Source organism: Poecilia latipinna, unplaced genomic scaffold (assembly GCF_001443285.1).
Source record: "Poecilia latipinna isolate Pla-1442-1.1 unplaced genomic scaffold, P_latipinna-1.0 Scaffold165, whole genome shotgun sequence".
Taxonomy (NCBI): domain Eukaryota; kingdom Metazoa; phylum Chordata; class Actinopteri; order Cyprinodontiformes; family Poeciliidae; genus Poecilia; species Poecilia latipinna.
The window spans coordinates 650041-676025 of NW_015112781.1; the positions used below are offsets into that span (position 1 = coordinate 650041).

General features: G+C 37.7%; 3 protein-coding genes across 6 annotated transcripts; 1 reads left to right on the forward strand and 2 right to left on the reverse strand.

Moving 5' to 3' along the window:
• Positions 1 to 143: 143 nt before the first annotated feature.
• LOC106945881 (heat shock cognate 71 kDa protein-like) lies at positions 144 to 5230 on the reverse strand. The gene is given in 10 exon segments (XM_015029875.1): positions 144 to 367; positions 369 to 479; positions 672 to 904; positions 993 to 1191; positions 2348 to 2550; positions 2646 to 3201; positions 3280 to 3432; positions 3529 to 3734; positions 3901 to 4105; positions 5107 to 5230. Coding segments are annotated over 9 exon segments (1962 nt in total). The 5' UTR covers positions 5107 to 5230; the 3' UTR covers positions 144 to 271.
• A 1634-nt stretch (positions 5231 to 6864) lies between these two features.
• LOC106945883 (TBC1 domain family member 15) lies at positions 6865 to 14550 on the reverse strand. Of its 2 annotated transcripts, none has more exons than XM_015029879.1 (10): positions 14024 to 14550; positions 11920 to 12096; positions 11643 to 11761; positions 10639 to 10742; positions 9271 to 9338; positions 9048 to 9194; positions 7799 to 7889; positions 7542 to 7690; positions 7316 to 7457; positions 6865 to 7234 (listed from the first exon to the last, which is right to left on the reverse strand). In XM_015029879.1, the coding sequence occupies exons 1-10, from the start codon at positions 14235 to 14237 to the stop codon at positions 7066 to 7068; spliced, it is 1380 nt and encodes a 459-aa protein (XP_014885365.1). In that variant the 5' UTR covers positions 14238 to 14550; the 3' UTR covers positions 6865 to 7065. The 2 variants fall into 2 exon arrangements, with proteins under 2 accessions (XP_014885365.1, XP_014885363.1); XM_015029877.1 differs by having other exon boundaries at positions 11911 to 12096; positions 14024 to 14548.
• A 2570-nt stretch (positions 14551 to 17120) lies between these two features.
• LOC106945884 (uncharacterized) lies at positions 17121 to 24791 on the forward strand. Of its 3 annotated transcripts, XM_015029880.1 has the most exons (9): positions 21457 to 21922; positions 22193 to 22288; positions 22403 to 22475; positions 22560 to 22943; positions 23101 to 23145; positions 23293 to 23404; positions 23557 to 23631; positions 24280 to 24358; positions 24466 to 24791. In XM_015029880.1, the coding sequence occupies exons 3-9, from the start codon at positions 22403 to 22405 to the stop codon at positions 24538 to 24540; spliced, it is 843 nt and encodes a 280-aa protein (XP_014885366.1). In that variant the 5' UTR covers positions 21457 to 21922; positions 22193 to 22288; the 3' UTR covers positions 24541 to 24791. The 3 variants fall into 3 exon arrangements, with proteins under 3 accessions (XP_014885368.1, XP_014885367.1, XP_014885366.1); XM_015029881.1 differs by having other exon boundaries at positions 21456 to 22269; XM_015029882.1 differs by lacking the exons at positions 21457 to 21922; positions 22193 to 22288; positions 22403 to 22475 and adding an exon at positions 17121 to 17152 and having other exon boundaries at positions 22636 to 22943.
• The last annotated feature ends 1194 nt before the right edge of the window (positions 24792 to 25985 follow it).

The following is a 25985-nucleotide window of genomic DNA, read 5'->3' on the forward strand; positions in this document are numbered from 1 at the left end:
TTATGCTGGCCTATAAAACATCTCTATAAAGATTTGTAATTATGTCAGAAAGTGAGAAAGTTCAGACACCAAGGCCCCTCCTGGTTAGCTCTATCCTTAGCACATTTTAGCAATAGCTCATTGTAATGAGCTATTGCTAAATGAGCAATAGCTCATTGTAATGCTGTAGAGCAAAATTAAGTTGAATTTTTATGGTGTGCCCATTTGGCACAAAATGCATGGTTTGAACAGCCACTACATGTGGTCAAGCTAAGATAAGTAGCTCTTGTGCTTATTGCTTATATTTAGTCGACTTCCTCGATGGTTGGGCCAGAGGAGGAACCAGCTCCGGCTCCACCCGGCATTCCTCCTGGCATTCCTCCTGGCATTCCTCCTGGCATTCCTCCTGGCATGCCCCCCTGGTACAGCTTAGAGATTATGGGGTTGCAAATCTTCTCCAGCTCTTTCTGCTGGTGCTCATACTCTTCCTTCTCAGCTGTCTGAGTAAAGAAAAAGAAGCAGATAAATGTGATGTAAGAGCTGGAACTGTGTAAAAACTAAATAAGGAAGTGGAAAGATGTCTATCTATCACAGTTTCTCTGCTACACATCTGTGATTTCACAACTTTTTCAAACATGAAGATCTTGCGTTTGGATTTTAATGAAAGGCTTTTTAATTCGCGGATATCTCACCTGGTTCCTGTCCAGCCAGGCGATTACTTCATTACACTTGTCTATGATAGTCTTTTTGTCCTCGGGACTGATCTTGTCCTGGAGCTTCTCGTCCTCCACTGTGCTCTTCATGTTGAAGGCAAGGGACTCGAGAGAGTTTTTGGCAGTGATCTTGTCTCTCTGGGCCTCATCTTCAGACCTGAACTGTTCTGCTTCCTGCACCATGCGCTCAATGTCTTCCTTGCTCAGTCGACCTGAGGAAGAATGAAACGTAAAGCTTGCTTCAGTCACTTTACAACCTTCTCTGATGAACAATCTTTGCCCTGTAACATGTGGTCCAACCTTTGTCATTGGTGATGGTGATCTTGTTCTCCTTTCCGGTGCTTTTGTCGACTGCCGAGACGTTGAGAATGCCGTTGGCATCAATGTCAAAGGTCACCTCGATCTGAGGGACTCCTCTGGGAGCAGGCGGGATACCAGTCAATTCAAATTTCCCCAAGATATTGTTATCTTTGGTCATGGCTCTTTCCCCTTCGTAAACCTAAAACAGGGTATCGATGTTAAGTTTATTGGCTCAATGAACATTTTCAACACTAAGGCACAGTGCAATTAAAAAGGATTTTATCCCCTTACAGATTTATCCTGTTCTTGCTGTTTTTCACACTTGAGTTCTTCAAACAATCAAAGTAATTTTAATATCAAACAAAGTTAACACAAATTAATTCATAATGGAGTTTCAAAGCAAACAGATCAAGCCTCATTATTTCAATTGGGTTAGAGTCTAGGCTTTCGCTTGGACAGTCTAAAATCAATTTTAGTCGATTCAGAGGTGGAGTTCCTGGTGTGGTTTGGATTATTTTTACTACTTGTATGTATACAACTATAAGTTATGATAAAAGTGCAGGAGTTCAAGGTCTCAAACTAATTAGCCAGACAGTCTCACTCTGGATTTTATTGTTTCTTAAATAATGGCAAGTTGTGCAGATGCATCAAATTCCACTGGTCTGGCAGTAATCAGACCTGGGTCAAATTGAACTTTTTTAAAAAAAATATAGTTAATAATTTAATTACATAATTCAATTGTTACTTTTGACATAGGGCTGGTTTGGATAGGTTTTTTTCTGGTTGAAACCTGTTTTTGTGAACTTTGGTTGATATTTGCCTGACCTGAAGTAGAGAAAAAGGTTGAAACAGCAGAAAGTTGTGAGGGGAGGTAAATAACTTTTCATAGTACTGTATAATATGGGGTATTGTTTGTAAAGTTACACAGTCACAAATTAAAAATAATAATTAACATGCCATAAAAGAAAAAAATGGCGCTTCATTTTCCTAATTGATATTTCCACCATGTTATTTCTGTCATTACCAAATATTTATGTTGGCGCTAAATAGTTTTACATTCTAAACTAAACATTTAGCTTGTTAACTAAATGTTTAGTTTGGAGCCAAATATTTAAATTTGAGATAAATATTTAATTGGCACACACGATATTTAGCTTGCTAATCAAATATTTAGTTTGACATTATTTATAAATGAATGACTGAGACAGTGAAAATCTGACTGAAAAGTAAACCCTTATTTTAATCTTATGTCTTGCTAAATAACCCAGATTATTCCTGTTAATGTTTCACCGTCTAATCTCCCAAAAGTCACCCAAAAGCATGAGGTGTGAACTTTTCTGTGCAGAATGTGCTACCTGAATGAGGACACCAGGTTGGTTGTCGGAGTAGGTGGTGAAGGTTTGGGTTTGTTTAGTTGGAATAGTGGTGTTCCTTTTGATAAGGACCGTCATCACTCCTCCAGCCGTTTCAATTCCAAGGGACAGGGGTGTGACGTCCAGCAGGAGCAGGTCCTGCACATTCTCAGACTTATCGCCAGCCAGGATGGCAGCCTGTACAGCTGTGGGGTTTCCGAATAATGACGTCATTATTACAGGAAAGTTTTTATCTGCACCTTCTTCTAGGCATACAGGAGTAAATTCTGCGGAGACCTACCTGCCCCGTACGCAACCGCCTCATCCGGGTTGATGCTCTTGTTCAAGTCGCGCCCGTTGAAGAAGTCCTGCAAAAGCTTTTGGATCTTCGGAATACGCGTGGAGCCGCCCACGAGAACAATATCATGGATCTGGCTCTTATCCATCTTGGCGTCCCTCAGGGCCTTCTCCACGGGCTCGAGGGTTCCTCGGAACAGGTCCGCGTTGAGTTCTTCGAAGCGAGCCCTGGTGATGGAAGTGTAGAAGTCTGTTCCCTCGTAGAGCGAGTCGATCTCAATGCTGGCCTGGGTGCTGCTGGAGAGGGTGCGCTTAGCTCGCTCGCACGCTGTACGCAGACGGCGCACGGCCCGCTTGTTGTTGATGATGTCCTTTTTGAACTTACGCTTGAACTCGGCAATAAAGTGGTTGACCATGCGGTTGTCAAAGTCCTCCCCACCCAAGTGGGTGTCCCCCGCTGTGGCCTTGACCTCAAAGATGCCGTCCTCAATTGTCAAGACTGACACGTCAAAAGTACCGCCACCGAGGTCGAATATGAGAACATTACGCTCACCCCCAACCTAAAGTAAATAGAAGGAAATTATAAAAGCGACATAAAAGCAAGAGGTCAAAATTTTAGCCATTGGATTGATGGTCACCTTTTTGTCCAAGCCGTATGCAATGGCTGCGGCTGTGGGTTCATTGATAATGCGAAGCACATTGAGGCCGGAGATGGTACCGGCGTCTTTGGTGGCTTGACGCTGGGAGTCATTGAAGTAAGCAGGAACTGTGATAACTGCATTGTTCACAGGCTGAAATGATGGAAATAATTTCATTTAATGAAAATATATGTCTCATTATAAGTCTTGGTTCAGGAAATTTATTTTTCAGCATCATAAGCAGCATACCTTGCCAAGGTAAGCTTCAGAAATCTCCTTCATTTTGGTGAGAACCATGGAGGAAATCTCCTCGGGGTAGAAGGACTTGATCTCCCCCTTGTATTCAACCTCCATCTTTGGTTTGGAGGAATCATTTATAACCTTGAAGGGCCAGTGTTTCATGTCCGATTGCACCACGGCGTCGTCAAACTTGCGACCAATCAGACGCTTGGCATCTGTAGTTAATTCAGCAACAACGAAAAGAAAGTTTCGCTGTATGTACAGACATTTTGCATTTTAATATGAACTGATGTTAAAAAAAATGAGAAAAGAAACAGATGGAGAAGTGAAATCCTAATTTGTATGATTGTTTCTGACTGTGCAGTCTTGCAGTGTTTTTACCAAATACGGTGTTGGCTGGATTCATGGCCACCTGGTTCTTGGCAGCATCTCCAATAAGCCTCTCTGTGTCAGTGAAGGCCACATAGCTTGGGGTGGTTCTGTTCCCTTGGTCATTGGCAATGATCTCCACTTTGCCATGCTGGAAGATACCCACACATGAATAAGTGGTGCCCAGATCAATGCCTACTGCTGGTCCTTTAGACATCTTCAAAAGACAAACAAAGAGACTTTTAATATTTCAGCACATTTACACTGGCAGTTCCATCTCAAATCAGTGCATTCGGTGTTTATCACACCAACGTCTTTATAAGTCCTTCTGCTTAAGCCTCATAAATTGTTGTAATATCACTGAGAACTCTGTGCATCCACAAGAAACCAGATGTTTTTCAAAAGTAACTTTACAGGCTTGTTAAAGGTCTCATATCCAATCCAGTCAATCCAATCTAGCTCTATTAAGAAAGAACTTTAAATTTCCAGAGGAACTAAATTGCTGGACAGAATACATAAAAAAAAAAAAGTAAAATCTTAAAATGCCAAAATAAAGACACAAATATAGAATACAAAAATAGAAAATACGTTTAAAATATTACCAGCCGTGCAATAAAAGGCTTATAAAATAAGCAGAAACTCAGATCGACATATCATGTGGTGTCAAAGGCCAACGCGAAGAAATTAGCTCGTGATTTAAAAGCAGGCAGTGATGCAGTCACTGCCTGCCACAGCAAAGGCCTCATTTTTGTGTTAGGCGTACTGAGGAGCAGCTGATCAGCTGACCTGATTGATCAACAAAGATTAAAAAGAAAATTGTGGCTATGTTGCATAATAACATAACTGATTAGAGGAGAACTCTAGCAAAGCCCCTGAGTGGTGGAAGCTCTTTGGAGCTGCGCTCACCCAACCGAGGACCATTTTTAGAACAGGAAAATGTCACAATGTTTCTGTGGAAAAGCAGCTCCAAGTGACTTACTCTGAGGCCTGAAACCTTCCTTTTGGAAAAAAAAAATTGACTTAGATAATTGAGCAACACAAGAGAGAAAAAAAGTGCTGACATAATGTTCCTATGTCTTGCAGAAACCCCTTTGCAGAGACCATGCAAAGCTGAAACATGTCAGTGCCTCTTACTTTGTATTCAGGCTTTCCAAGCAGCAAACAAGATAGATTATAAAGCGAGGCCAGAAGAGCGATGCTTCCTGTATATTCAGTTACCTTGTGAAGTTAGATGCTCAGGAAGTGATAGTTTACTGAATTAAAGTGATGCCGTATTTTAAACACCGCCGTTTTGAGCTCCTCTCCAGCACTCCCTTCTTCTCCTGGCGGGCAGCGGATGAGTGTCCTGTCCCTCCTGTTTTTATAAGGCTCGGTGCAAGCAGAGCCCACTGGAGGTGTCAGGTGACTCCACCAAGGAAAGTTCTAGACCCTTGTTTCTGCTCACTGGCAAGATTTCCTTGAATGAAAGCCGGCTATTATTATCTCGGCACAAATTTTCTAACTAAATAAGATTAAAACTGGAAAGAGGTACATTTGTAGAACTTTGGAAAGTTGCAACGACTTAACTGTTTGACGACAAGACAGGAAATATTTAAAAGAAAACTAACGTTACTCACGTGCTTTACTGCACGTGCAAGTGGTTAAATGAATGATACGCAGTGTTGCAAATTTAATTTTTTCAAATGTTTTTACATCTCTTGTTAGTAATTTCAAACAAAAATTGGCAACACATCAAGCAACACACAGTGACAATTTGTGGAAAACATTACAGGAGACATTTTCAAGCCAAAGTTACATAAAGTTGTATATCTCCTGAGGTTATGCTTCTTTATGTAAGCTAATTATTTTTGCACTGTTTTTCCTAACCAACTCCAAATTTGGCCAAAATGACAAAGTTTTACGAGTTTAAATGATAGACAAACCTAATGTAACTTAATGTATAATTTCTAAATGGAAGACATAGGACATGTTTTCAAAAGTTTTTTAAAATCTGAAATGTGGTATGCATTTGAATTTAGCCAACCTCAACATTATAAAATGTTATATTCTGCCACATATTTTCAATTGGATTAAAGTTTTCTCTTTTACTGAGCCATCGAGTAATAACATCTTTTGTCGATATTGATCTGGGTTTAGTTTCATTGTCCTGCTAAAAACGAACCTCCACCACAGGCTCACGTGGTTTACAGTCTCAAACATGTTTTCCTCCAGAATGACCCTGTTTTTAGCTCTGTTTTTCCTTTAGTTGGGTCCAATTGATACTGCATATTTGCAGTAGGATTCATGTGTTAGGGCTTTGGGCACTAACACATTATTGGAAGTGATTATCCAATAAACTTCTCCACAACTTCATCCCTGCTCTGTCTGGTTTGTTCCTTCATCTTCACAGTGTTGCTTGTTCACTAATGTTCATCAACACATAATTGAGGCTTTACAGGATCAGCTGTTGTATACTTAGATTAAATTACACATACTCAATCTGCTGTTTTTTTGTTGTTTTTTTAATTGAGTTATGATACATGTTTGCTTGTGAAAAGGATTGAATACAAGCAATTGTGATGCTTTTTTTTTTTTTTTTGCAGCTATTTATAATTTGTTGACTTGGCTTTACAATTATGGACCACTTTGTGTTGCTCTCTAACATGAAAGAAACCAAACTAAAACACATCAAGGTTGCAACGTGGCAAAATGAGGGAAAAGTTTAAGGAGTGAAAGTCCTTTTGCAAGGCTCCCTCTGTAAGGCGCAGTGGGTGTGTATTTCACTTCCCTGTTACTACATGGTCTATTCTCGCTGCACTGGCCTCTCCAACACGTTCGCCATCTGGCCTTAAATATAGCCACCGTTTTTTTTGTGTTTTTTTTTTCCAGACAGCAGCTGTTGGGACAGACCACATCTACACATTGCTGATGCGGGGCTGTTGCACAACAGCACACCCCTGTTTTATAAAGTGATAATTCAAGTACAAAAGTCATAAAGCCATTAAGCTTAGTTTTTAATTCTGTTAACATTTGTAAACACGATCACTTACAACAGTTGTAGAATAACTTTCAATAAATACTGTACATTAATAGTAATTATGAGCAATTAAGCAGCATTGAACAAGTGTTTTTTTTGTTTAGTTTTTTGTTTTCAAAAATGTCAGAAGAAAACTGATTCTATAGCTACTGAGAAAGTTGTCACTTTAGGACAAACAAACTACGGAGTTGGTAGAAGAAGTCTTCGGGTTTGCTACTGTTTTCTCTGCAGTGCCCATTCATATAATCCCACGCACACCGCTTGCAGTAGTTGTAGAAATGACTCTCTGCTTTCTCCAAAGTGCTGTTCAGGTCCAGTTTTCCCTGAAGACTGCAAAGAAGAAAGTGTTTTAAATACACCGAAAAGACAAACATGCCCAAAATGTGTCCCACAGGAGCCGCAGGATCGAACCTGCTGGTAAACTGGATCAGCTGCACGTCGTCTTGGCACCGCAGCAGAGACTCTCTGTTATCCAGCAGGATGGCTGCACAGATGAAGAGCTCGAAGGTGAAGTCTGTGTTGAAGGTTTGCCGTGGTGACTCCGATCTGTCCTCTGGAAAAAATTGATACAGCAACGTCAGGCATTTTACGGGAGATCTTTAAGTACAGTTATTCTGCTTTTTACCCTGCGTTTCACCTATGTAGTGTTTTTGGTCCAGTCTCTCCTGATATCGAGCGCGGTCAACCTGCTGTGAGATTAGCTCCAGATGGTCACAGCTCAGGATTTCAAACAGACGCAGTGCGTCACTGTGTTCAAATTCTCTTTGAAAGCCCAGCAGCAGCCACCTTAACACAAAGAATATAAGCCAAAGATTTAAAGATACGGTTTCACGTTCAAATGAAACAACAAAGTCATTAAAACAAAATACGTGAAATGTGCTACAGATGCGCTACCTGTGGCAAAATGTAAAACTTTCCATGTTGTCTTTGACCAGATGAGCATAAAGCGGAGGGTCCAGCTCCTTCAACAGAGCAGCCTCCAGCTCTGGAAGACATTAAAGAAACATTTCCAGCTCAAGTCAAACTCATTCAAAACAAGAGACTTGATTTGAACTTTCAGATCGACATTCTGCCAGTCAGAAGCCTTTCTGTTTGGCATTGAAGGCAGACAGTAAATGCTCTCAAGGAAAATGTCATTTACTGTGTTTAACCACTAGAGGTCTCAAATGTGTTTTGCAGTTGAAATTGGGAACAAAGCATCATCACGAGATCCTGGGCACATACAAGGTTTCATAAATTCATTTTTATATTATGTGTAGCTCCACTGTGTGAAATTGAGTACGACCTTATACAGAGCCCAATATGAAAACAAAATTATATGATCATGCATTAACTAACCTGGTATAGACTATTAATACATTCTTTAAAATAATTTTTGTTTTGTGAAAATTGAGAAAGGTAGAAATCTGAATTTTCTGATAATCAGAATTCTGATATTTTCAGGGTGCAGAAAGAGGGGTTTGGTCTTGGCAGCATTCATGTAAGAAGTGCTGCTGATGAGAGCTGTGAGTGGTATATAAATTTATCAATGTGATACTTAGAGAGAGAGTCCAAATATTTTCAAGCGATTCTCCTCTGGTGTCTCCTCTTATGGTTCTCAGATGGAGGAGCAAGGCCATAGAAAAACCTATTATTCAAATAAACCTTTCTATAATTTATATTTTCCAAAAAGTGTGAGGTATATTTCTTTAAAATATCACAATGATGGTCTACAAAGGATTTATTTGATTTATTGAAGGTTTTTTGTATAACTTGTCAAAAGATAATGTGAGAATCTCTGAGAAAAAGAGTGGCTCTCTAATCAGTGTAAATCTTCCATAACAAGCATTTACATATAATCACACCTTTCTAATTAGGGTTTTAAAACGAACACATATTTACCTTCTTAAATAATTATATTAGGTTGTGTTGAGTCCGATAGGATAATGCAAAGTTGGTTGATCATAATTAGATTCTTAAATAAGATTAGCACAATCTAAAGACAACATAAAAAGATATCATCATAAGGAGGAGTCTTAATAACAACTAAAGCAAGAAATAAGTTATGTCAAAGAGAAAAAAATACTGCACGAAACAAACTAATTATGCTGGTGCTGTGACATTTACTACAAACAAAATTGCTTTTTCTTTTTGTTCGTCTCACCTATTTTTCTGTGTAAGCCGTCAGCCATGAAATCCCTGGAGAACTTCTCCATGTAGGAGGAAAAACTCCAGAAGGTGTCCACCTCAGAGTCAAGGACCTCCAGGAACCTGCTGCACAGGTCATTCATTCCCTGGGCGTAACTAACCTCTGCCGTAACAACAAGGAGACAGAAAGTTATCAGAGGAAAAATAAACGTTAGTTTGGGCTGATTCGGTTTGATTACCTGGATGAAAAGCAGCATAAGTGATGAGGATGTCTCTCAGGACCAACAGATTCCCCAAACCTTCATCTCTGCGGACAAAAACAAGTGATTTGTGGAAGTTCTGTAAAGTTTCCAATGTCTCAGTATATTAGACACAAACTATACTCCTGAAATTGCAAAAGGAATGTTTTTAGTATATTTTGTTGTTATTTATGACAATCTGCCCACAACTTTTGCCCCCCAATCTTTTTTTTTTTTTTTTTGGCAAAAATTAGGATTCTAGATGGTGGAATCATATTCTGCATAAAGATCTGCGAGAAAAGTCAGGCGTAATGAAAGGAAGGCATAGATATGCAGAAATAATTTTTTTTTAAAAATCTAGACTTTCCTGAGAAAGAGAATGCCAATTTCTTAAATCTTAATTTTACAGAAGTTTAAAATAATTAGGAAATAATGAAAATTCAAAGGCAATACCACAATTCTGCAGACTGTCTGTAATCTGCGCCCTTTGTACTTTTATCCTCAGTATTGGGCAAAGATGCTCACATTTAGGTGAAAAATCAACATCTAACTTGTCGTTGCATCATCCTGTCGAATACAAATGAAAGTTTAGGAAAATTTTAAAACTGGTAATTCTACAAAACAGCAAGAACAATTAGCAGAGGTGACAGGAAAAGGTAAACAGGCAGACTGAAGGAATATTAATAATAAACACAAAGAGGCTAAACTAGGAAAGGGAGCACTATCCAACCACAAGAATAACTGAAGAAAGCTAAATACAAAAGAAAGAACATGTACGGCAACGAAAATGATGAGAATGAGAAATATTGAGCGATAATAAATACGGAGACCTGAAAGGAATATGACTAGACCGAGAACATATGAACCACAAAGAACTTATAAGAACCCACACACACCAAATCATGACAATAAATGTCAAATTCAATAATAAAAACATCCAAATGAACTGTAATCAAAGTTCTGGACACACAAAAGTGTAACGACTCCAGATTTTTGACAGTATCTGTCATGTATTTTCATGGGAACACTGGATAAACAAATAAATTGCATCAATGCTCACTGAATGCAAGTTGAACTTAAATTTACACTTGGACAGGAAATAGAGGATGCATGACTAATTTCAAACAAGACACGCCTTGTTCAAGAGAGATGTCAAGTTGGTTCAAATGGTTTACCGTCACCAAATCTACCACCAAACCACGTGTGGAGGAAAACAACTGTACATTTTTACATAATATGGTCAGTGGTGCTCCTTTATCTTTGTGTCATTTCTACCTTCACGTCATCATAAAATGACTCGGCAGATTCACAAAAATGCAGAATTTGATAGACAAGAACAACAAGTACAGAAAAAACAAAAAAACTCACTGGTAGAAGCTCAGGTCTCTGCTTGTGCGGGGAACATCCTTGTCAATGATTCGTGTGGCTTCCCGCAGCTCCTCCAGGTCAAACGTGATGCGCTCAAACAATATCTGTTAAAAAATAAGTGTTTAAAAACTATGTTAATAAAAAGTTGTCTCAATGTGCTTTGAAAAATGTTTCACGTGCCTCGATATTTTTAATAATTAGTCTCTTTACAACCACAAACTTTGAACTTTTCTTCTTACTGCAGTAGTGGATAAATGCCAAGTGTAAGGAGAATTACACACGTTTTAAAATTCACAAAATAAAAGTCTAAAAACATGACATGCTTTTGCATTCACCGCCCTTGGCTCAATACTATGCAGAATCGTTTTTTTTTTTTTTTTTCCTGCAGTTGCAGCTTTAAGTCTTCTTTTGCCACAACCATCTTTGGGTTGTGACAACATTCAGTTTCAAAAAACGTACACTGATGTTTTCATTGTATTGAACGGGACTTTTATCACTCCTTAACTGATGATGTGCTCAACTGATTTGGAGCTGCTTTGGTTGCAAACCACAGCGGCAAAATCCCCTCTCTTAGATAAAACTGGGTCACATGATTCACTGACTGTAAAGATATAGGGTTAATTTCTTAAATTTTTGTATCTGTCAATATCACTTGATTTGATTTCAGCTTGTTATGTTTGAATAAAATTATATGCTTTCCTACAAACTCTCTTTTTATGTTTAAAAAAAGAAAGGGGCTGAAGACTGTAGGCTGTTGGAATGAGACGACATGACCCAACATGAGCTGGAGCTGCCTCACCTTCAGGGTTTAGGACATGTCAAACAATACCTGAGTAAATAAATGACAGTTTGTTTAACATAATTAGATCCTGTTTGGTCGCTTTCCTAAACAGATCAACTTCACTATGCTCAGGTTAAAAGAGCGTAACTACTCTAAACCGTGAGGGTTAATCTAAACCAACACGTGTAAGACATTTATTCATGTAAATAATAACTGCATCAACCTGAGCTTGAAGCTCCAAGAATGCCAGTCTGTCCTTCACCTCCTCAGACTGGTCCTGGTCCTGCTGCTGGGTTTGTGCCTCCCTCTGGTCAAAGTACCGAACCGCTGCGAGCAACTCGGCTGGGTCACATCGGCACAGGTGTTTAGGGGACAGAAAGGAAATTTGATTTGGTGGAGGTGAGACAGATTGAGCCAAAAGGGGTCAGAGAAGAAATAAAAGTCCTCTGCTTCCCATTAATATCAGAGTTTGTGGATGTTTGGACCTTTACCATCAGTACCGTTGAGCTGCATCCGCACCGCTGAGGGAAGACACTGCTGCCACTTCCTTTTCATGACCTGGTAACGTACCAACAATTGCTCCCGCAGCAAGGACCGCTCCAGTGCGGTGGAGCTGCATGGGTACATGCCAAACAGGAAACGCCAAGCCAGGCCTCGCTCTGATGGAGACACGCCACCTAGACCCAAATAAAAGACAGTTGAATCCATCTAGTGAGAGGACATGGGAAGTACAACACTTCGGTTAACAAATGTAAACAAAACGTTAAGGAAGGTGTGTTCAAAGTACAGCATGTGAATCATTTGCAGCCCTTAAATGTAATTCAAGAAGGAAATACATTTTGCAGGCCAACACAAGGGGTTGATACAGTTGAATATCTTTGGCAAGCCAATAATAATCCTTGAAAAATGGATACGTTAGGTAAAGCACAAAGTGACACATGTCTTGTTCTTGTTCTTGGGGGGGGAGGGGGAATCATCTTAGGCCAAATAAAAAAAAAAAAAAAGTAAAAGAATTTATCCAAAAAATTTAGAAAATTGGATCTTCTTTTGGTTATTTTTAGGCAGAGCTGGAATATGAGGCTCAGTGTGGCCTCAGAAACGGAGGGGAAGCTGTAACATTCCTGCTAGCAGACATGTGATGTGGCGTCCCACAGGCTCTTTGGTAACTTCTGATGTCTGCTGCCTGCTTTTCTTAATGCGTTCAGGTGGAAGGTGCAGCCTACACTCTGCTGCATCCAGAGGTACTGTTGTGTGTTTAGCTCTCATACATTAAATGTTGAGATTTCTGTTTTCTTATATCAGAGATTCCTTAATGAATAGAAATAAATTCTATTATTTTATCAGAGTGGTCACGCTGGGTACTCTGCCCCCAGGGCAATCTGATGTACGTACAAAGAAATCTCAGACTTATTAGGAGAATGGTTTGATTGTGACTCAAACAAAATGCCTGAAGCAAAGCATCACTTGACTTCCTGGTGTTGGGATCAAAGGGTCACAGTGCATCTGAACAGAGATAATATTTGTTGAATTCTTCAGACTGCACATTCATCTGTAAAGCATCTCTACATGCATTACATCTATCCTATTCATGTCTATTGAATTCAGTGCAAGAATCCATCCTTCTAATTAATAGGATGATTATCTGAACCTGACAGTGAAGTGAAAAATTCATAAATGAAATATTTTCTTTTACTCTGACAGTTTTCCTCAAATCAATGTTCAAAACTACAATATTTTACTGTTTTACTGTATTTATTTAAGACCAAATCAAATATGTTCATTTCTCTCAAAGCGATATTTACAAATGATCAAATCGGTGTAAGTAACATAAAATATGGTCTCTTAATCTTTCAAAACCTTCATGTTTTTGAATCTCTAGAGCAGTGAAAAAAGAGTCAAATATGAATGCTGTTTTGACAGCCGTAGTGTATAATTATATTTAGTAGTATATGCTTAGACTTCTATTGTTTAGGCAGTTACCAGCAACAAAATACATTATCCCCTTGGATTCTATATAATCCACTAAATAAAGTAGGATACATGTTTTCACCAGGTCTTAAAAATAGCAAAAATGCTAATCCCAAAGGTTTCAAGAAGGAAATGTAAGATAATATCTACTAAAGTAAGACAATATCTACTAATAATGGATCGAAATCAGTTGGCATCCATACAACAGGTCCAGCAATTTGGTGATGTGTTAGAAAGTTGTTTTTTTTTAACTTTTTTTTAATTTGCTATACCAGTAAACAAACCTCAAGTAAAAAGAATTGGCACGATATAAAGTTGTTGATAAGGATGTTGAGTACAAGAAAACCACGATACGATAGTTCAATATTGAGCTCACATGTAAAACCTCTCAGGGTTTTTATCTGTGTGAGAAAGTGTTGTTGGTGCAGCTGCATCATGAATGAGCTGCACATTAACAAATACTCTATTTGAAAACCACTGGGTCACTATAAATCTCATAGCGTAAAATCATATTTAAAAACGGTTTAAGATTTCTATTCACCCTTGAAATATGCTATTTAAAATTAAATAACTTTTCAATGTTGACTTAAACTTGCAATATTTTTTCAGCTTTTAACCATACTTTCAGTGACCTACCGTTCTTGAAGATGTGCATCCTCAGTCTGGACTCGTCGACCCTCCCCTCTGCGTCCATGACCCCGGGTAAGGTAAGCCGTGAGGCGGATAGAGCGGCAGCGCTCACCGCTGCTACTCTCCTCCGTGGGGGGATCTCTGCCTGTTGTCGGCTCATGCTGCCCGGATCTTCCCTTACCGTCACTGGCGGCTTCCCGTTAGAGTGCAAATCTTCCATGCATGTATGTAGATTTTGCGATCACGCACTAAAGTTTGCCGTCATCCCGGGAATTTTACTCCCAACACCCATCATCTTATGGGATCAGCGCTAAAGAGGGCCAAGCGTCAGCTCCCGCAGGGTCAAGATCCGGCCCACAAAAACACCCGAAATCTCCCCAGGGAGCATTTTCTGCTCTGTTTTTCTCACATTCATGCAACTGGGAGTCATATGACTGTACCTTTAAAGTTTAGCCCACATTCCAGGTGGAGTCCCTCCTTCTGATCCAAAGTTCACCAGGGAGCCGTATGGATGTCGCACTGCCCCCATCTAGTGGCGTTACGACGTAATTACACACGGACAATAATTTGATAGAAGTATTGACAGTGAGGCAAACACAAGAAATGTATTATGCAAGTTTTAATTTAATAACAAAGCAAAAACAAAACAAACAAAAAATACCCCCAGTAGTGTAACTGATTACCAATATATGGAGGATCAACACTGACGTCATTAATTATGGTCTGTAGTCGTTTTTATCCCCTGCAGCATATAACAGTGAATATATGGAACCTCTAAAATTTATTGGCAGTTCTGGTTACAAGTTTTTTGGGAAATGGGGAAGAAGAGGTTGAGGTATGGAGGTTAATTTAATAGAACCTGAAAAAAGAAGTAAAGACAAATTGTCTTCACAGAATCCTGACTGCTGTAAAAATGTGTCTAAAGAAAAAACTGGTTCACCTACATCAGCGATTTTTTGAAAGCACAACTACTTTTTTTAATGTTGGGTGTTTTTTGTTTGTTTGTTTGTTTATTTGGTATTTTAAAGAGTCATAGTTCAATGGTAAATGACTAATCACATAAAAATTACTCCCAGTCCACTGGACGAGATCAACACAATGACCAAACTGAAAATAGAGCTCAAAGAGAAAAAAATAATTTGACGTTGAAATCAACATTTTCATTGAGCTGTAAAGACTTTGAGGAAAGACCGTTCAGCGTCAACATCTGGCTGTTTGCAGAAAAAGGTCAGGGTTAACCTTAAAAAAAAAAAAAGCCTTTGACAGATAAAATGAACGAGTACAAATACACGCCAGTCTTTGCAGATCTTCGTTTGTAAAATGAAACAAAAAACTATGTATCATGTTATGTAACTTTGACCTTTTTTATCTTGCCTCATTTTGATGTTAGATACGGATATTTCTCCACTTCCTGAGTTTGTATGAAAAAGAAATTGCAGAAACAAAAATGCTGACATATTTCTTCGCAGTTCAAGTCAGTATGTGTGAATGCCTTTTCTAAACCGAGTTTAGTGCTGGGCAGTGAAGAAGTCTATATGTCTGTATGCCGGAGGTCAGAAGGCGACAACATCGAAAGAATTCCAGTTTGCTACAGAGCAAAGAAATATACACATATGATGATAACCAGGCACAAAAACGATTACTACAAAGGTCATTTCAGAATGATCTGAAAACATGCAGGCTGCAGAGAAAAACCTGCTTAGGCTGCCTGAAGTTCAGCTGTGCAGCAGTTTCAAGCTTTTTGTAGAACCACATTAGTTTGGTAACTTGAAACACACTTAGTTTGTTTACTTCCTCCTGACAGGTCAAACTCATACGCTTCACTGCACTCACTGAGAGGGTTGGTGGTTACCGAACACAGAACTTATTTATTCAGCGAAAGCCAGCAAATTATCACCTCACTGTAGTTCACATACACGTTAGAGCCTTGCAGGTTAATTTTTATATAAGGTATGATAATTCAGCCAACAAAACCAACTAACTCGGTTTTAAACACATAATTTAGTTCTGCTTATGAGTAACACCTTCCAAGTCTGAAAATACAACAAGAAATATACAATTTATGATTTTCTTATTACTTCTCTATATTTGTTGATTTAACTATTTGACTTCTACAGAATAAAAGTGAAACTGGTAACACTTTATTTGACGGGGTGTGCATACGGCCGAAATGACACCATCATGAACATAAAGGAGTCTTTATGAATGTTTATGACTGTTGTCATGAAGTGTCAGTCAGTACATAATGACACTTTTAATGCAAAGTGGCTTTAAAAGTTGCATTGAAAGTCCATTAAAAGTGCCAAATAATGTCACTATAATGGGTAAATAAATGTCAGTCTTATGCACACCCCATCAAATAAAATGTTACTGTGAAACTCAATGAACTAGAAACATGAATTTCTTTCAGTAATTCAATTCAAAAGTGAAACACACATATAAATTCATTGCAAACAGAGGGACTCGTGTGGTTATGTCTGATATACACCTGAAGCTGTAAAACCTCAAACTAATTCGACCTAATTTATTTCAATGCCAACTGAAGCTAAAAGCAAGGTTATTTTTGGCACCATAAATGGGTAAAAGTTCTTCTTCAGTTTTGGTGGAGACGCTGCAGAGTCGTTTTTCAGTCACAGCTGCCTTCCCTTTTCACATATTGCCCAGCTGTGCAACAAGTTTTCACATTAGTGCTTAGACATCATAGTCAAAGACCAACCAGCCAGCCCAACATTGTCTGGGTCCTTTTCAAAGTGAGTACATAAGTGAGCTGTATTTTTTGTACTAAAAATACAGCTTTAATTGACTCTTATTGCTAGATTGGTGCTGGAACAGATTTTTAAAGGTTTGTTCCTGTTTTAACCAAAAATATATACATTCTTTCATCAGATGCAGCTCCCAGTTCTGTTGTATCTCACTTTAATGTGGACACTGCGATCACAAGCTAAAGGTTTGACATCTATCTATCTATCTATCTATCTATCTATCTATCTATCTATCTATCTATCTATCTATCTATCTATCTATGACAAACATTTTTTTCATTTGTTTTTAAAACACAGATGACCCTCACTGGAAGATAAACGTGACTCAGACCATAAATGCAACAAAAGGCTCAAATGTAATCATATCCTGCACATTTGAAACTCCTCCAGGACAAAATACAAACGTTAAAGTTTACTGGAAAACAAACGGCAACAGCAGCTGCAGCACAAAGGACAAAGACAAGCTGGCATTTGCTTTTCATTCTAACTCCTCGTGCATAGATCCACGCTTCTGGAATAGGACTAAGCTAATTGGAGAAGCCAGCGAAAGAAACTGCTCTCTACAAATCCTCAATATTACGGAAGGTGAACCACCAATCTACCTGCGGGTTTCCGGATCGAAAGACAGCTACAGTTTCAAAAAACAGGCTGTCAAATTTTACGTGGATGAAAAAAAATTAAGTTAGTATATTTTCAATTTTACCAGCTATTTTATGCTTGTTCAAACATTTAAAGTTTTTGTATTATAGTCAAAATTTTGATTCCATTAGGCAACAATAGCTTGCAGTCATACAGACCATGTTTGGAAACAGATTTTTTATTTCTTTTTTTTTAAACAGGTTCCTTGAGTCACACAGATGATCCCTCATTTGAGTTTACAACAAGTAATTTTTTACTTACTTCATGTTATTTATTCAGTCTGTTCCTCAGAAACAAATATGTTAAAATCTCCAATATGGCTTCTTTAATCAAAATGACCATTGTTCACAGCGAGCGCCAAGTCTGATGTGCATGACAATGTGAACATCAAGCTGTACCTGGCCATCTTTTTGCCACTTCTCGGACTTCTCATCATTGCTGCAGCTGGGATAGTCGCTTACAAAATGCACAAGAGGTATGAATCACTTTTGTTTGATGTTACAAGTAGATAAAATACATTTGGAAGTGGATATATAGGTATATAACGTAAGATATATTGATATATGGTATGGTCATTATCCTTTTGGGACTAAAGTAAAAAGCTGGTGGAAGAATATCAACCATGATTGGTCCAACAGTTCTACTGAAGATGAAAAAGATGTAAACTCCTGAATTTGAAAAAAGCAATAAAGAATTTCCCATATTCATTCTGCAGAATTTAGTAAATAAACATTATTTAGGAATTTCTAACAAACGACAGAAAAGTTTGTCTCATTACGATCAGACACTGAGAAAAAAGCTTGTGTGTTTTATTACAGTGTATTTAAATACCTGATTCAAGTTTTAGATATAAGTATCTGCATCTCTATGACAGATAAATACTTTATCTAATCATCTAATCAAATATGTGTTGTTGGTTTTTTTTTGCATCAGTTACAAATAACAGGTCTTCAATGCTTATCTTCAATATTCCAGGTCACACATGTTCAAACGGCAGGAATCTGGATATTACGCAAACTTCAGACAGACATCATCAACCCCACCCAAAAGGTTCTGCTTTTTTCTCAAGATAAATTCTTGGCATTATTCACGTCTAAGTACTTGCATGTTTCCAATAACTGGCAATGAGTCTTTTACATCCATATGTAGGCATTTTGGCCCACTGATCTTTTCAGAAGTGTTATAGTCCAGGTACGCTGGAAGGTTTTTGATCATGAATGACTTGTATGAGGTTGTACTATAACATCCTAATTGAAATTAAGCCCAGGTTTTGACTAGACCACTAACAGTCCTTTGTTTTGTTTTTTGAGCCAGTAAGAGGTGGATTTGATGGTTTTCCTTGATAAACATAATCATCAATTGAAAACTGCATTTTGTATCTAAAGCATTAATGTGTAATAAAGAAAGCTTTGTGAATGTTTGTGATTACTATTTATATAATTTTTGTCTTTTTAGCTTAGTAAATGCAAACACTATTATTTACCCTATAATTTAACTAAAATTGAAACTCCCTATTTCCTCTTTTTTTCTAGTGAATCTTTTTGTAAGGCATCAAACCAGATGTCTCCGGATCCAAAAGTCATTGATGAACCTGTTTACATGAATTTTCTGGTATTTATTGCAATATATGAAATTCTTAGCATACTTCAAGGCATGTCCAGTAATTATTTAAAATCAACTCCAACTTTGATCTAATTTTTCTCCTTTCTTTTTAGACATTAACAAATCAAATGGACAAACAAGTGGAAACCATAGACAATATTTATGGAAATGTGGACTATTCAACTTAGAAAAAAAACATCTGTCTCAAAGCTTTCATCCTAAAGGATTGTATTTTCCTGCGTCGTCTTAGGTGTTCAAATGCATATGTGCAGTCAGAAGCAAAAAAGTGTGTCAACTAGACTGAGAAGGATGCCCTGGTTTGCAACACATGCATTGGAAACTCCAAAGTTTAATGAAAAGGGAACTTTATTCAGCTGTTGCGACTGGCGTCGTAATATTAATTAGGCAAACATGAGTGTGCAGGTGCCCGTCCCTGATTGGCTTCCAGAAGACCGTGGAGACGTCCAATTGGTGGCCTGCCAGAGGCGAAAACTGCCGACGCGGACTTCCTGCCATCCATCCTCAGCTCATCTCAACCGGCCACACTGTTTGTGAAAAACTCTTTGTTAATGTTCTTGGAGTTTGTAGGAGTGAGCTGCCGTTTATGTTTGCTTAGTTTCTCACGTTTTTCTGAATTAGGGAGGTAAGTTTTTGTCATTTTGTTTATTTACTTTTAAATAGGTACATTTTAGCTTCCTTTCATTTATTGTTTTCGGCACTACAGCTCACTCTGAAGCCATATACTCCACTTGTTGTAAAATCTCATTCAAAAATACATATTTTTAAAATAAATAACATTATATAATGTTGAACTTTGTCTCTGTTGGCTGCTTGAGATCTGAAGAGGATGGATCCTTCAGGTTGTGACCCGGCCACCTCCAGACGGGTCATAACGTCAGCAGTGTGAGCAATGAACTTTGGCTATCAGATGAACTTATCCACCTTCACTTGAGCAAGATTTAAAAGCAGAAAGTTCAGCATCTCACAAATATAAAATCACCTGACAACATTATGTGTTGTGAATGTAGCAAACTTTCAAGCATTGAGAACTAAAGTCTGCCACCTTCAGCCTCTCTGCTGTGTCTCAGTCGGACATTAACCAAAAACAAACAGAAGGTTTAGTAATGCTTGTTTTTAAACAGGAATGAGAAACGCTCATTTTACTGCCCAGTATTTTGTGTTGTGTACGTGAACATATCATTATAAAAGATATTATTACCAGATGTAAACTACTGTCAGTTAAATGTGTTAAAAATGTATCTTATATAGTGTTTTTTTTTTATTATTATTTTACCTTCTTATCATATCATATTTGCTCCTGTGTGACATAGTTAGAAAATTTGTTTTATGAGTATGAGAGAAGAATAAATAAATAACCAGAAATGAACTTCTAGGCAATAAAAAGTAATAAAAATAAAGTAGTTTAAAAAACGATTAATACTACAGCAGTGCTGAGCAGGTACAAGAGATATTTATGAACCTGATAATTTATTCACACACATGCACACATACATACATTAAAAAAGAAATAACATTACTGAAGAGCATATTCATTTCAGGATCTTTATCAGTAGTCATAACAATATATAGATTAACTACACATAGATGGATGTTTGAAAGCCTTTTTTTTCTATTAATTATGTTGATTTTTACACTTACAGTTAAAAAGTGTGTATTATAGATTATATTCTCACAATCAAAAAATCCTTATGCTGCTCTTTGTGTATTATATTATCTCCTAATATCCATCGTATCCATTTAATGGTTGTCTTGTGTCTGTAAATATTGTGTTTAATGGAAACAAACTTGTTTGTTTTGTGTCTGCTTGGCTCTGAAACAGTGTTCCCAAACTGAGTTCCTCGAGAGCCAGAGCCCTGCAGATTTTACCTGTGTCCCTTGTTCTACACATTTGAATTAAATGGTGCGACTGCCTCACTAGCTACAAGACACCAGCTGGAGTTTGAGACCACTGCCCTAAAATGTTGTAAACTGTCGGAGTGGAATAAGGGATTTTTGTCTGAACCAGGATTAATTTGGATTATTAGAAGCCAGCCAAGTTAAAGAAAAAAATTGTACCGACCAGAATCAAAAGTGTTGCCTGAAGTGATACTAGATTAATTGTTTTCTGTAGCTATTTATGTGAAATAAACAAGTAAATAAACATTGAGAACACCAAGTTTTTCATCTCACATGCACTGCTGAGAAACTGAAAATATATCCAAAATTCTGTTCGACATTTTCCAGAGGGAACGGCATATTTTTTGACTAAAATTCCTTAAATTTTTGTATCTCATCAATTGCACAGGAGGGCGAGGTACAGAAAAGATTAGGCTCTAAATCCTGTTGTGACTCGTGTGGATCTTTTGCACTGCCTGTGAGAGTGATGTGAAGTTTGCGTCTTGCAACACATGCAGTGGAAAAATACCACAGAGTTTGGTGAGTTATTGAGGCTCACTCCAGAGAGTTAAAAAAAGACACCCAAATCAGTCAGAGAGCAGTTAAAGGAGCCCACAATTGGACACTTTCTCATATGGGCGTGACATTAAGAAGGCTACGTAATTAAATCTGTTTATATGTTATGATATAACAAAATCCTAGAAACGACAGATGCACAGATGCTGTCGTTTAATAGCAGCCTCGGTTTGAGTTGCTGGGTCTTCAGTCTCTCATCTTTCTCCTGCACAATTCTCCGTCGTTTCTTTATAAGGTTTGGATCAAGCCCGTCTACTGGCCATAGCAGCACAGAAGCCTTCACTTTCGGATAAGACTTGGCGCGTGCCCAAACATACTAAAGGCATCAATTCCGTTTTTTTAATCTTTGTGGTATCACTGTGCTGCTACGAGGCAAACAGAGGCTGCTATTAAAGCAATGGGGGTCGTGAACACTTCAGCAGAGTCACAGGTTAATCTCCTCCTCCACTACTGCTGGATTACTGGATTACCAGAATATAAAACTTTTCAAAGAAATTGTCATTATTGGAGATGCACCGGTAAAACTTCAAACTGAGCTGTCAGAGGTGCAGCGGGAGCTTTTATTCAAGTTAAAAGCAATGTTATTTTTGTCACAGTGCATAAATAAAAGTTCTCCTGCAGTTTAGGTGGTGACGCTGCAGTGTCCTTTTTCAGTTCTAGTCGCCTTCGTTTTTTCACCTATTACCTAACTGTGCAACAGGAAACTCACACTAGAGTTGTCACATCAATGCTTAGTAAGTCACACAGACCCAGAGAAACTACCTTCCCAACACCACTGTGAGTACTTTTATCTACCGTACAATTGATACAGTTGATTCAATTGATCTTTTATAATTAGATTCTGTTGTAAAATGGATGTTTTAAAATATTTGTTCCTATTTTGACCAAAATACATGCATTCTTTCATCAGATGCAGATGCATATTCTGTTTTATCTCAGCCTAATATGGATACTGCTATCACAAGACATCGCAAAAGCTAAAGGTTCGTGTATATGTGTATGTATGTTTGTGTATACAAAAGGTTGATTGCCTGACAAACATTTTTTCATTTGTTTTTAAAACACAGATGACCCTCGCTGGAAGATAAATGTGACTCAGACCATAAATGCAACAAAAGGCTCAAATGTAATCATATCCTGCACGTTTCAAACTGCTCCAGGACAAAATACAGACGCTAAACTTTACTGGAAAACAGAAGGGACAAGCAAATGCAGCGTGAATGACAACGACAAGAAGGCATTCGTTTATCATTCTAACTCCTCGTGCATAGATCCACGCTTCCAGAGTAGGACTAAGCTAATTGGAGAAGCCAGCGAAGGAAACTGCTCTCTACAAATCCTCAATATTACGGAAGGTGAACCACCAATCTACCTGCGGGTTTCTGGACGGAATGACAACTACAGTTTCGTAAACCACAAGGTGTACATAAAGATGGACGGTCAGAATTTAAGTTAGTATGTTTTTTATTTCACCGGTTTAAACCTTTAAAGTTTCATGTGTCACAGTCACGATTTGGATTAATTTGAGTCGTTCTAGTTTGCAGTCACACAAATCAGTACTTCTCCAAATGTCTTCAAAAACATGTTTTCTTTTTCTTTTTTTTACAGGTTTCCTAAGTCACACAGATTATACCACAGTTGTGCTTACAACAAGTAATTTTTGCTATTTATTCACTTATTTATTGATTTATTCAGTTATTTATTTATTTTTTATTATGTATTATTTATTTATTCAGTTAGTAAAGGACATGTTAAAATCTTCAATATGACTTCTTTAATGAAAGTGACTGTTGTTCACAGTGCCTGTTGCGCCTGACGATGGCAGACAGCTGTATCTGGCCATCTTTTTGCCACTTCTCGGACTTCTCATCATTGCTGCAGCTGGGATAGTCGCTTACAAAATGCACAGGAGGTATGAATCATTTTTATCTGATGCTACATTTAATGATACCATTAAGTGATAAACATTTACATATATATGTATGTATATAATGTGTACTATGTCCCAGCTGGTAATAGAGTGTCATGAGTATCACTACTCGGTGATTATTTTCAATATTCCAGGTCACACATGATGAAACGTCAGGAATCTGGATATTATGCAAACTTCAAACGGACACTGTCAACCCCACGCAAAAGGTTCTGCTTATTTTTTATTTTTTATTTTTTAATCTCAAGATAATCTTCTTACATTATACTATTCTTATAGATTTCTTCAGCTTCGGCTGTGTCAGCTTTACTTTCTTAAATTTAGCCTTAAAGAACCTCAATAAACATAAAACGTTATTTCAAAATGCTAGAATTTAATAAAGAGCTTGTTCATTATTTTTCCTGAGTGAGGTTCTGTGACGTTATTGACGGTTAAATAAGTAAATGCTTTCAAAAAGTAGTGGGAGCTAAATCATGAACGGCCCTTTAATCAGCCTGTTGGCTTATTTGTGGGAGCAGCTGATCATGAGTCTGTTATCAAGCAACTAGATGTAGCATGAATGACCTGTATAAGGCCATACTATAACATCTCCATTGAAATTAGGCTCAAACTTTGACTAGGCCATTATAAATCCTTCACTTTGGTTTTTGAGCCATCAGTAGGTGGAATTGATAGTGTGCTAGGAAGGTTATTTTTTATTAAATAAAATCACAATTTGAGAACTACAGAAAAAAAAATCTTTGAGAATGTTTGTGATTGTTATTTATACATTTTGTCTTCTTAGCTTAGTAGCTTCAAACACAATTATTTATCCAATAATTTAACTCAAATTGAAACTCCATTTTCTCCTTTTCTAGTGAACCGTTGCGTAAAACATCGAATACATTGGCTCCAGATGCAAAAGTCATTGATGAACCTGTTTACATGAATATGGAGGTATATTGTATCTATAATAATTGATTTTAAAATCCTTACTATACTTCAAAGCATGTCCAGTAGTTATCCAAAATTAAATTTGATCTAATTTTCTCCTTTCTTTTTAGACATGTGCAAATCAGATGGACCAACAAGTGGGAGCCGTAGACAATATTTATGGAAATGTGGACTATACGACTTAGAAAAAAACATCTGCTTTCATCCTCAAGGATTGTATTTAGCTTTCAAATGCATATGTGCAATAAGAAGGATTAAAAGTGTGTCAACTAGATTGAGAAGGATGCACTGGTTTGCAACACATGCATGGAAACTCCAAAGTTTAATGAAAAGGGAACTTTATTCAGCAATGTGGCCAGTGCAGTTCAGCTAAGAGATGAACCTTTCCACTCTCACTTGACAAAGCTTCAATAATTATAATTAAAAAAACCATAATCTCACAAATATGAAATGAGCTGACAACATGGTGTGCTGTGTAGACTGTAATGAATTATTTGAGTTTTCAATAAGGATTTTCAAGAATCAAGAAATGGAGCTTTAGCAGAAGTTCAAGCTGGAAGACTCCGCCCCCTCCGTTCACCCATCGACGTCATGCTCATCCCCGTCCTCACCCTGCACGTTCAATCAGCAATCAGGCTCTTCATAAGAGGATCCACACCCAAACCGTCAGACGCTTCCCAGCTGCGTTCAACCCACCACCTCCCCATCTCCACCCTCATCCTTCGGTTCTCCAGGATGGAACCCTTCCTGACCACCACCACCAGTGTCGGGCCCCGGGGGAGAGCATCCCTAATCAGTTATCGGGATGTTCATCGAGTTCACATCAAATCTCAGCTCAAATCAGCTGCCGGGGCCCGAGCGCCAAAGAACTGTTATTCATTGCTGTCATTAAATCTTTTAATTGTTCCTTGTTCTCCGTCTGAGTCTTTCCAAATTGAACTAAATTCTGCCACCTTCAGACCCTCTGCTGTCTCTCTGTAACTAAAACGAACAGAAACTTGGCAATAAAAATGCTAATTTCACTGTCCAGTATATGGCATTGTGTACATGTAGTTATCTTTATAAAAGACATTGTCACCTGATGCAAACTATTGCCAGTCAACATGTTAAAAATTATATTTTAAACAATGCTTATTAAAAGATCAGTTTTGAAAATTTAAGCAAATTGTGACAGTTTGAGATTTTGTAATAGAGCTACAAATGAAGAATAAATAAAGTATTAATAAATATATACAAGGCAAATCAATGGTATATATTTTTTTTATATTATTCCTTTTTAATTTATAATGACCATCTGCTTACAGTTCATGAAAACACGACATTTGAGATTAGAATGTTATACTAGACCAATAAAAAAAAATTATAATACAGAAATGTTGGCTTAAAAGAAAGTTTAATAAATATTATTTTCAAAAGGTGCTTCTTTCAATCTGACAAAAAAGTCTTATCTGAACACACACACACATATGTGTGTACATATAATTGTGAACTGTATTTTTGAATAAACAAACTAAAGTTTTAGGATTGTAGTTGTGATTTAAAATGCATACTGTGAAGCAGCATTATTTTCTGAAACACATAATAATGTCTACAGAACAGGTCTGCTGCCAGTAATTCAGTAAGTGCTCCA

Excerpts from the sequence above, each read along its gene's own strand:
- LOC106945883 (XM_015029877.1), bottom strand. The coding sequence starts at position 14,237 with ATGGAAGATTTGCACTCTAACGGGAAGCCGCCAGTGACGGTAAGGGAA. Across the intron at positions 12,097-14,023 it reads GATGCACATCTTCAAGAACG|GTGGCGTGTCTCCATCAGAG; the intron begins GTAGGTCACTGA and ends ATTTGGGTCTAG. Across the intron at positions 10,743-11,642 it reads TCTTGGAGCTTCAAGCTCAG|ATATTGTTTGAGCGCATCAC; the intron begins GTTGATGCAGTT and ends ATTTTTTAACAG.
- LOC106945884 (XM_015029881.1), top strand. The coding sequence starts at position 22,403 with ATGCAGATGCATATTCTGTTTTATCTCAGCCTAATATGGATACTGCTA. Across the intron at positions 22,476-22,559 it reads AGACATCGCAAAAGCTAAAG|ATGACCCTCGCTGGAAGATA; the intron begins GTTCGTGTATAT and ends TTTAAAACACAG. Across the intron at positions 23,146-23,292 it reads CACAGTTGTGCTTACAACAA|TGCCTGTTGCGCCTGACGAT; the intron begins GTAATTTTTGCT and ends TGTTGTTCACAG.